The 14,106-nt window shown below is 39.7% G+C and overlaps 1 protein-coding gene across 3 annotated transcripts in view; it reads left to right on the top strand.

The window, feature by feature from the left end:
* Positions 1-14,106, top strand: part of ZNF366 (zinc finger protein 366) — a 199,841-nt gene that overhangs the window by 99,047 nt on the left and 86,688 nt on the right. For 2 of the 3 annotated variants that reach the window (XM_044063937.1, XM_044063935.1), the window contains exon 2: positions 1,150-2,497. In XM_044063937.1, coding sequence (XP_043919872.1) covers positions 1,160-2,497 — 1,338 coding nt within the window. In that variant the 5' untranslated portion in view covers positions 1,150-1,159. Of the gene's footprint in view, positions 1-1,145; positions 2,498-14,106 lie in introns of all 3 variants that reach the window. The other variant, XM_044063936.1, reaches the window with a different exon arrangement.

The raw sequence follows: 14,106 nt of genomic DNA, 5'->3' as shown, positions 1-14,106 counted from the left end.
CAACTCATACATGCTATCAAGTGGCACTTTTTAACAGTGAACCACATAAGTATGGAAAATCTTTGTATGCTGAGAAATATTGGAGAATTTTAAGTCTATCCCTTTCAATGAACCTTGTTGGTATTTGGTGAATATATCAAATAAGTACCTGCTCCATTGGACAATAGATCCAGATTTTGATCATGCTCTGAAGTGCACTGTGGCTGAGATAAAAACTAAAGTCTCATTCACCTAGTCTAATATTTTGGGAAGAAACTACTCTAGCAAAATAACATTCTCCCTGGGCACAAATGCATTTAACCTGTGACTTCTGTGTTTCAGCAGATATCAATTACACATCTGTGATTCAGAATGCGTTTTGTTATATCTTACATAAATAATTTCAAGACATCAGTTCTACAGGTAACTAACAGGTGTCACATGTTAACCCAGTCATGGCAACAACCTTAGAAATGTGCACTCTGTAGCCCTGCAATGCACCAGTGTCACTGGTAAGTACCACGCTATGTTTTGTAAAGCAGGAATGCTGTTACCTAGCTTATCTCCTTCAGCTGACCCCATCCCTCATTCACTCATCTCCAGTTAGCTTCCTGTCGGCACCCTTTTCATAGTCTGGCTGTACTTCACAGCTCTGATTTATGCCATCAGTCAGCTGCTTCCTTAGTACAAAATCAGTTTAAAACCACTTGATTTAATACCATTAGAGGAACTGCTATTGTTTCAGCTTCTCCAGTTTAAAATAAATGAGCAGTCCAACAAACTCATCTATCTTTTAACACAGCTAAAAATGTTTTGTCCTCAAAACACACACACACACACACACACACACACACACACACACACACACACACGCACACACGCACACACACACACACCTAAACAGAAATGCACTCACATATACATAATAGCATGCATTCAAAAAAAAAAAAAAAATATATATATATATATATATATATATTTTTTTTTTTTTTTTTTTTTTCAACTAACTACAAAAGTCAGGAGTCAAGTTTTGGAAATTCTTTTCTGATTAAAATAGAACTTTTCCAAGGTAAGATAAAATATGAATTCATATTTTATTAATGGGAAATGCAGAACACTAAAATTCTATAAGAAATGCAAAATGCTAAAAGTATCATTTTTTTAAGACAGATAAACAACAATGCAAAAGGAGGCAAACTGGACTGAAGCAAGTAAAGGTGGCAGTCATATCATGGAGATTTTTAAATCGGTGCCATCTGTCCCACACTGCTTACAGCCTGTAACTTTAGGAATGATGCCACGTAGATTTCCACCATTCACTCACAGCTATGGTGCACGATTTGCACACTTGCAGTATAATTATAATCTTCATCATTTTCATCACTATCCTGGAGATTTTGCAAGACTCTATGCTGCTTTAAATGGAGGACCTCGTAAACGTAAAAGTTTGCCTACAAAAGTATACCATACTGAGCACCCTGAAGGTGGAGAAGTTAACCCTGATCAAGTCCAAGAAGATAAGACCAGGGACTCATCCAGTAATCCTTCATTATTTTCACGACACTCTGCTAAGTGTGACTCTGAAATGATAGACTTGAGTAACAATTGCTTCCAGTTATACAAAGCTTTTGATCATTTTGGTAGCAAGCACATAAAACAGGAGCCTATAAAGCATGATGTTATGTGGTCTAGTCCAGCATTCATGCAACCTTCTTACTCCTACTATCCCAAAGTTCACCCTGGATTAATATTTCCTTATATGATGCCACAACCTGATTTACATGGGAAGCATCAGTTTGAAACAAAAGGGTCAACGGATCAATCAAGCAGAGATCCTGACAGCAAAGCAACTGAACAAAGTCAGCAGAAGGTGGAAAGAGTAGACGTTAATACTCAAATTGATGACAGCTATTACATTGATGTAGGGGGTGATCAGAAACGCTGGCAGTGTCGACTGTGTGAAAAATCTTACACCTCCAAATACAACTTGGTGACACACATATTAGGACACAGTGGCATAAAACCTTATTCTTGCTCTCACTGTGGTAAGCTGTTCAAACAACTGAGCCATCTGCACACTCATATGCTGACACATCAAGGGTCTAGGCCACATAAATGTCAAGTGTGTCAGAAGGCATTCACCCAGACCAGCCACTTGAAAAGACATATGATGCAACACAGTGATGTAAAACCATATACTTGTGGAATATGTGGGAGAGGCTTTGCCTATCCAAGTGAACTTAAAGCCCATGAATCAAAGCATGAGGTGGGCAGAGAAAATATATGCATTGAATGTGGCCTTGATTTTCCAACTCTAGCCCAACTGAAAAGACATTTAACATCTCACCGTGGTCCTACTCAGTATAATTGTACTGAGTGTAATAAAACATTTCAATATCCGAGTCAGCTGCAAAACCACATGATGAAACACAAGGACATCCGTCCATACATCTGTACAGAATGTGGCATGGAGTTTATTCAACCTCATCACCTAAAACAACACTCCTTAACTCATAAGGTAAGTCAAAAATGGATTTTACAGTTACGTGCTATAAACGTGGACATTGTCATGTGGCTAGTTAAAATACAGTCTTCTGATGTAGTAAGCAAATGAGGCATGTATTCAGCAATATCTTAAAACTGTTGTATATTTCTAATAATGTATTTTTTGAATCATAGCATCCATGACTTGGTTTTAAGACTGGATGTTTCAAACTTTCAACAGCCTGGGTAGTCCAGCTCAGGGATCGGTTCTAGGACTGTTCCTTTTTGGCATTTACTTCTCTGAAGTCAAGGCCAATGTCAATGGCCTCTGGCTGACTAAATTTGCAGATGACTACAAATTAGGAGCTGTCATTGAATCCCACACTGACACAAATGTTCTCTAGGAGGGGCTGATACAGATATACAACTGGTGTCAGAGCCATGGGCTAAAACTAATGCCAAGAAATGCATAATAGTATTCTTCGGGAAGTCATCCACCCCTGGTAGCTATCATATTGACAACACACCTCTTAGAGTTGATCCAGCAGTTAGGGACTTGGGGACACACATAGACAGTAATCTAGCCTTTGACCATCACTTGTCTACAGTAGTGAGGAAATAAATATGTGTTGAACAACTTATAAACAAAGATATGGCATATAGGTCCAAGGAAGTCATTGTTCCACTGTATTCAGCATTCATCAGACCTATCATTGAGTACAATGTCCCCTTTAGTATGTACCTAAACAGGCATATCCAATAACTGAAACGTTCACATAGGTTCCTCACTAAAAGAAAACCTGGAGTAAGAAACATGTCCTGTGCAGACTGTCTCAAGGCCTTATCCTTGTATTCCATCTCCTACAGGCTATTCAGGGGAGATCTATGCCTGGCATACAGGGCATTTCAAACCCCACTCTGATGGACATCCTGCATATCTGCGAAACAAACAGCACCAGAATTACCCATTCTGAAGACTTAAAACTTGTCTGTGATATAAATAGGACCTGTTGGAGAAACAGGTATGTATCCCAAACACTGTTTCATCTCTAGAACAGGCTGCCCATCAATGTGAAGCAGAGTTCCTCCCTAACCCAATTCAAGTGTAACTTGGATAAGTGGATGAGGAACAGAAAATTCATTCCTGGTTTGGCACATATGTCTCTAATGGATACAGGCAGCCCATAAATGGTTTATCTCCCAGGCCCCTCCGTGTAAATGTTTCATATACCAAGCCCCTACTAACACTTATCAAGGGTACCAAAACTTGTCAGAGATTTGGGATGCATGGCTAGGCTTAAAAAGGCCCTTGTGGTCGTTAGCCTAGTAAACACCTATGAAACTATTAACCTATAAAATGAATCACTAAGTAAAGACATTAACTCATAGACATACATCTCCACAGTTGATAACTCATATCCCCACCAAGGCCAGCATACTTCTAAGGATGACAAAGTGTCCTGATAAAAAAGTAGTAATGTATTGTTTAGGAGTGACTTCAAGGATAAATTAGACTGCCACTAGATCACAAGGTCAATTAAAGAGGTGGTCACAACTACATCTTTCGTATAGGAAGCAAGATGCAGTCGATGCCAATGAGGAGATGTAAAGCAATTCCAAATAAATGCTTATAGCACGAAAACCAATTCAAACAGCTGTTTGAATTGGTTTTCGTGCTATAAGCATTTATTTGGAATTGCTTTACATCTCCTCATTGGCATCGACTGCATCTTGCTTCCTATACAACAGGTTTGCTGCATTTTCGGTTACAACTACATCTTTCACTGGGAGTGAATATTAGAGATATAATGTCAGGGCATAAGCGGTTGTATGACTACTAAAGGGGGTATGACTATGGTATTGCCCATACTAGGATGAATGATCTTAAATACTGTACCCTTTGGGAGACAGATCAAGACAGGGAGTGGGCTCTCCCTTCTCCTTACCATAATGAAAATGGCCTGTGCTTTAAGTGATAAGTTACTTCACTAAGTATGGTGCCAGCATTTACATAGTGTTTTATTCTTTTACAATTAGCTGTGGTATTGATGTCATACTGTGGGGATTAAGTGCCTGTCTGCCCAATGAGAACTGTGTGGCCCACATGGAACATGCAATGCACCTCATGAACTTCACTTTACCCCTTAGGGTAAGTAGCACCTGAATACAACATGTTGACCCACAGTAGTAATTTATGCCAAAGCAAATCATGTTACAACCATATATAACAAATAATACAGCTAGAGTGGTGAAGGTGATACTCACCAATGTCTATCAACAGGACACTGTGCAATTTGGAAGTATTATTGTGCTTACAGCCATTTCAGCAGAGTGACTGAAACAAAGATCAAAATATCACTGAACTTGATTTCTGTTGCACCTGTGTTTATTTTAGGTCACATGGGAGAGGCAGTGAGCTATCCATGTGTGAACAGGATAGCTGCAACATGTAATTAAATGATACAAAGAAAAGAAAAAAAATATTAGTAGCACTCTACCACTCAGCAGCTGGGCTATAATGTATTAGGATGTTACCGATCCTTTGTCATAAAACCCAACAACAAAAAAAGGAGTTTTGAGACCAATTGTTTATCTTGAGGTCAGTGAAAAGCACCATTGTCATGGGTGATTTCCAGTATCTTAGTACCAACCATGATACCCATAGTACTAACAAAGGTGTACCCAGTAATTCATAGATACTACTAAAACAAGCTGGAACAACTGAACAGAACCCATAGCCAGAAAAAAATATTTTTTTGATATAACCAACATGGGAAAATGTCATCCCTTCATGTATAAGTTCAGATCTTGGTATTGCAAAGCTTACTTTTAAAATTGACACCAGCGACATTAAACATAAAGCACTTTTCCTAGACATCTACATGACAATTATTTGAAAATCAGCACCACTCTGGCTTTGACTGACTGGAATATGAATCTCTGTGCCCCTAATACATCTATAGGTTTACAATTTCTACACCTCTCTTGGAAATCCAAATAACCTCCGGTACCAGGTAAGATTACTAGCATCAGTCAACAATGGCTATATGGAAAATATATCATAGCATAGATTGTAGACTTCCTATATAGGAGCATCAGCAGCTCTGTAAGCTTCCTTGCATGTATACCTCAAAATGTATCCGATTTAAACATAAGTACTGAGGAAAGTTCAATAAACATTGCTGTGATAAAGCTACACAATTAACTTTTGCAACAGAAATAAGAAGTACTGCAAAACGTATAAGAAATGTCCAAATTAACAGAGCCGGATTACCACACAGGAGGCTATTACAAAATCTAAGGTTGGTTATGAATGCATATTAACTTTGAAAGCTGAAGGTGACAGCATAATCTTTATAACTATGCTAGAAAAATCACGGGGAAATTAAAAATGCAAAACAACTCAAATGCAGCATTGTATCTATCATCTTGGCTGAGAACAATTTTATAATCTAATAAACGATGGGGATTAAATATTCCCAGAAATGGCTGTGCCACTCAGATTATACCAGGCTATCATCTCCATGGAACTGTACAGCATTCCAGGGAACATTCTGTACCACACTTTATGGAACATAATTTATGCTCTCTACATTGCCCTAAATAGACTTCCAAACAAAGTGTATCATAAAAATCTGTCATCAAGCAATAATTGTAATACACAACAGTGGACCCACAACAGATCCCATTAACTATATGTCCATTAGCCTGACCTGACCTATATTTTATGTAATATAATCAAGAGGCTAATCATGTTTCTCATTTAGAAGGTCAATGGCTTTTGGATCAATATGGTTTCATCAAGAGCAAATGAGTCTACTGACCCTTGTTGCCCGCTTTGAGAATATTCCTGCTGTTGTAGACAAGGGGTTTGTAGTAAACACAACTTATCCTGAGCAGGCTAAATCATCAGATATAATTCTTTACTGGAATATAGGTAAACCAGTACAAACCAGTCTGAATGGCCATGTCATACACTAGATAAACTATTAATTAAATGGCAAAAAGGAGTGAGTAAGTAAGGGTGGGAGCTTACCCTCTGAATGATCTAGAATGTCCAGGTGCATCTCATAGGGTACAATACTTTTTCTCTAGAGTGTTATTTTTCTGAAGCTAAGGTTGTAAACATCTATGCATAACAGAATATGCATTTTAGTATCTCCTGCACAGATTCTGTACCTGCACAGAATGTCCTATGTAATACGTTTTTGATGTCTAGCTATAACTTGGTTTTCAATATCAGGAAAGTGTAGCACATTATCTTTTTGAAAAAAAAAATCCCACAGATACAGCACTGAAGGTAATCCCCTAAAAAGTCAGCATGTGTCAGAGATCTAACAAAACAAGTAGATGACAATCAGAACTTTGTCTAGAATGCTGCACTCGTTGAGAAAGCCTTTGAAGTAACATGCTACAGAAAGGCATAATGAGACATAATAGTGACTTCATTGTTCCACTGTACAATTCTTTATTTGTTTTAGAACAAAGTACTATGTACTATTCTATCTTCCTAACTCAGCAATGCCTCTCTTGACTGCAGGATCATGTGAGATCCTGCAAAATCTGTGTCTGAACATCACAGCAGGAGGTGCAAGCTAAAAATCAGCATTAATAACAGAGGAAGGTGGGACAGAAACATTACATAAAGGCACCAGTATCTGTGGAGTCAACTGCAGCCGAATGTGAATCTGTGGAACTTCACACCTACCTTTATAAGTAGGTTAGATAAACACATGGATTATCACAGGTTCCTTCCTGGTACAGTTGTAGCCAGGCTTCTTGATGACCAAAAGAGCTTAAGCTTGTTAGCTAAACCTATGAAACTATTAACTATGAAATCTTGCCTTTGACACAGAAGCTTTATTTCTAGCAGACGTGATAGGAAACACATGGAACAGGGACTGCTAAACAGATGGGAAAACAAAGAATGTTACATTTAACAGCTAAATATACACCTACTAGTTATGATATAGTTTCTCTTTGTTTTGTTGTCCTGAGTGATTTGCTAGGGTTTAATGATGGGATCACTGCTTAACACTTGTTAATGTTGGATCTCTGGAACATAATATAGGGGATTATGAGTTGGTCGCTGGTCACAACTAGCTTATTATGTGTTTGAGACATGGATGCCAAGAAATTCAAGGTGAATCTTGGTATCCATGTCGACAACACATAATTAAGAGTTATGATTGGAGACTCAGTCATAATTCATGGAGTTTTTTGGTATCCATGTCGACAACACATAATTAAGAGTTATGATTGGAGACTCAGTCATAATTCATGGAGTTTTTTGGTATCCATGTCAACACATAATTAAGAGTTATGATTGGAGACTCAGTCATAATTCATAGAGTTTTTTGGTATCCATGTCGACAACACATAATTAAGAGTTATGATTGGAGACTCAGTCATAATTCATGGAGTTTTTTGGTATCCATGTCGACAACACATAATTAAGAGTTATGATTGGAGACTCAGTCATAATTCATGGAGTTTTTTGGTATCCATGTCGACAACACATAATTAAGAGTTATGATTGGAGACTCAGTCATAATTCATGGAGTTTTTGGTATCCATGTCGACAACACATAATTAAGAGTTATGATTGGAGACTCAGTCATAATTCATGGAGTTTTTTGGTATCCATGTCGACAACACATAATTAAGAGTTATGATTGGAGACTCAGTCATAATTCATGGAGTTTTTTGGTATCCATGTCGACAGCACATAATTAAGAGTTATGATTGGAGACTCAGTCATAATTCATGGAGTTTTTTGGTATCCATGTCGGCAACACATAATTAAGAGTTATGATTAGAGACTCAGTCATAATTCATGGAGTTTTTTGGTATCCATGTCGACAACACATAATTAAGAGTTATGATTGGAGATTCAGTCATAATTCATGGAGTTTTTTGGTATCCATGTCGACAACACATAATTAAGAGTTATGATTGGAGACTCAGTCATAATTCATGGAGTTTTTTGGTATCCATGTCGACAACACATAATTAAGAGTTATGAATTGAGACCCAGTCATAATTCATGGAGTTTTATCTGCTTTGTGTACTACTGGTTACAGAAAAAAAGCACTAAGTGGTTTTCTGGCTTTCAAAGCTGTAAAGCACGTAGCAAGCACTGTCAGAAAGACAGCGTAACTCAGTCTGTTATGTTTACACACTTCCCTGCCTCTCAACTGTCCACATTTTTATAGAATGTCCAGATTTTTACCTTTTACATTTGGTCTGTTCCACATAAAATCTGTGTTTTTTGACAAATCAGAGAGGATTGCAGTCACTAAATAATTGACAGACATTTCAGTTTCAGTCTTTGTATCCTTCAGAAAATGCAGGCAAACATGAATCCTCTTAATCTAGCAACGTTCAAAGTTTATAAGAAGAAGTCAGGGCCCATTACTAATACAGACAGCAGGGAGAAAGAAATTGTCACTTCATTTGCTAGTCAGCATTGGCAGAGTTGACTGCCTACAGTGAGACCAAACCTTAATGAGTTAAGCAGGAGGTGCTTAACATTTGTGAAGATTGGGTCTTGTGCTATAAAAAGGCTTAACTGATTTATCTTTTTCCAGATATCCAAGCATAATCAGCACGCTCCATACACTATAAGCTGTTTATTCTTTGGCACTTCAACCTTAATGCAAGGAAGCCCAGAGTTATTTTCAGGCCCACAGAATACACAATCAATATACAGGCATAGTAAATGTTAGAAGGTCAGAAGCAGCCACTCCAAGGAATCCCTTATGGATAACTAATGAATATGACCAAGAATATAAAATACCATCAAGATTTGGAAGACCTGCAGTGATGAATAAATATGTGCTGAAATTGTGAAACACAATCAATGTGTGGAGGATCTGCAAGTTATCATTTGTAAATTCTTGTTGCATTTCGCAATGAGCTTTTTTAGCAGCCCTAGTGCGATGTACATGTACATTAGATGTAGACATCCATTGAAACAAACAGACATAGAAGAAATCCTATCTTGTGTTCAGGTGTATGCATGCTAGAGGGATAAAGCACTTTTACATACATCTACTTCTCCAAGTAACATAGACTAATTAGGAGTTTCCCTGCTTGGGTTCATACTGAAGCTATGCAACCTTGCAGTTCATACCTCTTTTTGAGGCAATGTGCCTTTTTATTTTATTTTTATTTCTACATTTAACTGTATAAGTGGGCTGATAAAAATATTGGCCTACTCTTGGATATCCATCATATTAATGACATTATAGTACAAAATATGTAGTTTCTGAATTAACCCAACACATTTCCAGTATGAAAATTGGAAAACATGCAATTATCCTTTGTAAGCTGAATGCTTTATTTCCTGTAAGCTTTAGCTGTGTAGTAAGTAAACATACAGTCTTCTTCTTCTTGTTCTTTCAGCTGCTCCCGTTAGGGGTCGCTGCAGCAGATCATCTGTTTCCATTTTTCCTGTCCTCTGCATCTTGCTCTGTTACACCAACCACCTGCATGTCCTCTCTCACCAAATCCATAAACCTTATTTTAGGCCTTCCTCTTTTCAGTTTACCTGGCAGTTCCATCCTTAGCACCCTTTTCTCAATATACCCAGCATCACTCCTCAGCACATGTCCAAACCAATGCAATCTCGCCTTTCTGGCTTTGTCTCCAAACTGTCCAACCTGAGCTGACCCTCTAATATACTGAATCCTAATCCTGTCCATCCTTGTCACACCCAATGCAAAGCTTAACATCTTTAACTCTGCCACCTCCAGCTCTGACTCCTGCCTTTTTGTGAATGCCACCATCATCAACCCATATAACATAGCTGGTCTCACTACCCTCTTGTCTTCCCTTTCACTCTTACTGGTACCTGTCTGTCCTAAATCACTCCTGACACTCTTCTCCACCAACTTCACCCTGCCCATGCTCTCTTCTTCACCTCTCTTCTACACTAATGCATTTGGGCTGTTATTGCATAACAGTTTTCCTTTCCTCTTTTCAATCTCAGACTTCTGTATGATATCAAATAAAAATACATTAGACCTAACAAATAGTCTGGAGCTGCTTGCATATAGCCATTTCTTTAACTGTAAGGCATGTTAGAACCTTGTCACATGCTGAGATGACTGCCTGCCCTATCAAGTGTTAATGAAGGTCATCAGACCTATGGCTTGGTGGTAGGAGGTTCATAGGTTCATAGGTAGGTACTAGGCTATTGGCCCTAGGGCCCATACAAGCCTAGTCAAAAAATGTACCCTGGCTTTCGCCACCCAAGAAAATTATTTTCCTGTGCCCCTGTCGAGCAGAGCCACAGAAGTGATCCCCGGGGTGAATTTCCCATTTCCCATCCAATCATCAAGATTTTTCTTGAAGAGTGCTAATGAGGAGCTCTGTTTGACACAAATAGGTAGTCTGTTCCAGAGTATGGGAAGTCTCTGGGACAGGAATCTATCCCTCCAGCATGTTCTGTTTATTGTGGTGACAAGGTTTAGGTCCCTAGAGCGTGTAGCTCGGAGGGATTGGGATTTCTTTAAGTGGAGCATGTCCAACAGCTCTGGGTTTGACATAGCTTTGTATGTTAGGCAGAGATCGCCCTTGAGTAGGCAATATGTGATGGAATAAAGCTGTAGTTTTTTGAGACGGTCTGCATAGGGCATCTGTTTGAGGCCAGTAATCCTCTTTGTGAGGTATTTCTGTGGTCTTTCCAGTTGTTGTAGATGTCTTGTGAGGTACATACCAAAAGGGGCGTTGTACTCTATAATGGGTCCAATGAGTGATGAGTAGAGGGGAACAATGACCTCTTTTTTTCTGGATGCGAATCCTTTTGTGATGAGATGAGCCACGTAGAAAGATTTCCTGACCACTGTGGCGATGTGATTATCAAAGGAGAGACTACTGTCCACCTGTGTCCCAAGGTCTCTTATCACATTTTCGGCATTAAGTAGACTACCAGCTGTGTGGTAGTTCATGGGTACAGAGTTTTTACCAAAGGGTATGACAATACACTTTTTGGCATTGAGCTTCAGGCCATGGCTTTGACACCAGGTATCTGTCTCAGTGAGGCCCTTTTGTAGTTTGTCCACATCGATAGGAGTTTCGATTATGGCTCCTAGTTTGCAGTCATCTGCAAACTTTGTTAGCCAAAGACCTTCTGTGTTGGCCTGCACTTCAGAGAAGTAGATACCAAACAGGAGAGGACCCAGGACTGAACCCTGTGGTACTCCACTTGTCACTGGTCTGATGTCGGATTTGGAATCCGCTACTTTCACAGTGTGGGTTCTGTCCATGAGCCAGTTGGCAACCCATCTTGTGACATAGGGATTTATACCTAGTTTAGTGAGCTTATCTATAATTCCAGAGTGGGGGATGGTGTCGAAAGCCTTGGTGAGATCTAGATAAGCTGTGTGAACCATTTACCCTCATCTATGGCTTTGGTGACTGCTTCAAAGAAGTCAATCAGGTTTAGGAGACATGATCTGCCTTTTACAAATCCAAACTGGGTAGGGTCCAGAGTTTGGAGATTACCAATGTCTTTGTTTATGAGTTCCACGATGATATGTTACATGCCTTGCAGACCAGGCTCGTCAGGCTAATGGGGCGGTACTTCCCGGGGTCCGTCATGGCTCCCCCTTTGTGGAGTGGGATAACCATCGCGGTGCGCCATTCAGTGGGTACAAAGCCTGAGGTGAGGCTATGATTGAACATGGTACTTAGGTAGGGTGCCAGTTCATTCTGTAGTTCATGTAGAACGCAGCCTAGGATATTGTCAGGTCCCATGGATGCTGTGTTCTTGGCTTTGGAGAGTGTGTTTTTTACCTGTGCAGCTGTGATTATAGGAACTTTGCATTCTTCCGGTATAGAGATGGGCCCTCTAGGGGGTGAGAGGGGGGTAAAGTTAGCACTGAACCTATCTTCTAGGATGTTGACAATATCAGTTGGTTCTGTATATTTAGTGCCATTGTGCTGTAACTCAGAGCAGATCTGAATGTTCTCATTTAGATTCTTGACATAGCTATAGAATGCTTTGTGGTTGTCTTTAGAGTCAGTGGCAATTTTGTTTTCATAACTAGCTTTGGAAGATTTTATGAGGGATCTCAGCTTCTTACTGAGGTTGACCAGGGAGTTCCTCCAGTCATGGGATTTTACTCTTTTTTGCAACAGTTTCTTTCTTCTGTTGTAGAGTTTGTTTATGGCAGAGGACCACCAGATTGGCTTCCTTTTTTTGGAGGATAACATCTTGGTTCTATTAGGGATAGCATGATCCATGCACTCGTGTACGTGCTTATAAAGTGCATTTGTGTAGGATTTGGCAGTCATACCTCTATTGTCTGTCTGCATGGGTGTCATGAAGTTTGCCACTTCTGTTTTAAGAAGTGTGAAGTTGGCTTTGGAGAAGTTTTTTACGATGGTTTCCCTAATTGGGGGTGGGGGTGTGATGTGGATGTCTAGGCTGATTAGCTTGTGGTCGGATCTGACCAACAAGGAATTGACCTCTGGTGTGGAACACCAGTTTCCCATGTTGGTAATGACCAGGTCTAGGATATTGCTGCCCCTGGTGGGAGTGTGAATAAGTTGATCCAAGGCATTGGAATTTATTAATTCTAGAAAACGTTGAGCAAAAGAGTTGGTACATGAGTAGTTTTCCCAGTTAATGGTGGGGAAGTTGAAATCGCCCATTATTAGGGTGATGGGTTGTACCCTAATACTTTCCAGTGTATCAAGAAATGAGGAGTGTGAATCCTGGGGCATGGTGGGGGGTCTGTAGCAAGCTACAATTTGGATTGCAGTCTTGCCCAGAGTTAGTTGCACTTGGATAATCTCAGATGCATTATGCTGTGCAACTAGCCTGGAGGTGTGGATATCCTTAATGAATATGGACACGCCTCCGCCTTTAGTGCTTCTTTCTGGGTTAGGTGGCCGAAAGGTGTGGTATGAATTGAAGCCTGGTAATGCAGGGGTGCTCTCTGGAGCTTTGAACCAGGTCTCTGTCACTGCACAGATGTCAATGTTCTCCATTTTAAGGAGTGCCTCGAGTGAGTGCATTTTGAGGTTTAGACTTCTAGCATTGCCCTCAGATTTTGCTTGCTTGTACCTGTTATGGTGGTAAATTTGTCATTTGAACCTTGCCTAAAAAAGGCACTATAGGGGTGGCAAGAGCCTTAGCCAGTATCCGGAATCCTAAGGGCGACAGGTGCAGGCCATCTCTGGCAAAGCATTGTGGACTGTCGATCATGTCGTCCCAAGCAGACAAATACTGGATCCCCTTAGAATGACACCAGAAGCTTAGCCAATTGTTGAAGTCAATCATTTTGTCCTTGTACTGTGGTATCATTTGCCCTTGATGGTCACCCAAGTTTGCCTTGAGGTCTGGAAACTTGAGAATGAGCAATGTTAACCTTCCTGAATGTGTGATGGTGGTGTGGTAATCATATAAGACAGAAAGGTCTGTAACATTATTCCATATTGGGGACCTGAGAAGTGTTTTTGTGGATGATACTGTAACAACATTATTATGAATCACTTTAGTACATGATTCATAATAATGCATTTGGGCTGCTGCATGTCTATGACCCCAGGAATCGGCTGGAACTTTGGGCAAATCTGCTTAAAAATTCTCATTTATACCGTATGAAGACATTCTCAGCTAGAGCGTCTTCT

The sequence above is a fragment of the Protopterus annectens genome, chromosome 2.part2 (genome assembly GCF_019279795.1).
Source record: "Protopterus annectens isolate FY-2018-M chromosome 2.part2, PAN1.0, whole genome shotgun sequence".
Classification (NCBI taxonomy): Eukaryota; Metazoa; Chordata; order Ceratodontiformes; family Protopteridae; genus Protopterus; species Protopterus annectens.
Note: the sequence above shows the minus strand (reverse complement) of the source record. Positions and strands in the feature narration are given on the sequence as shown.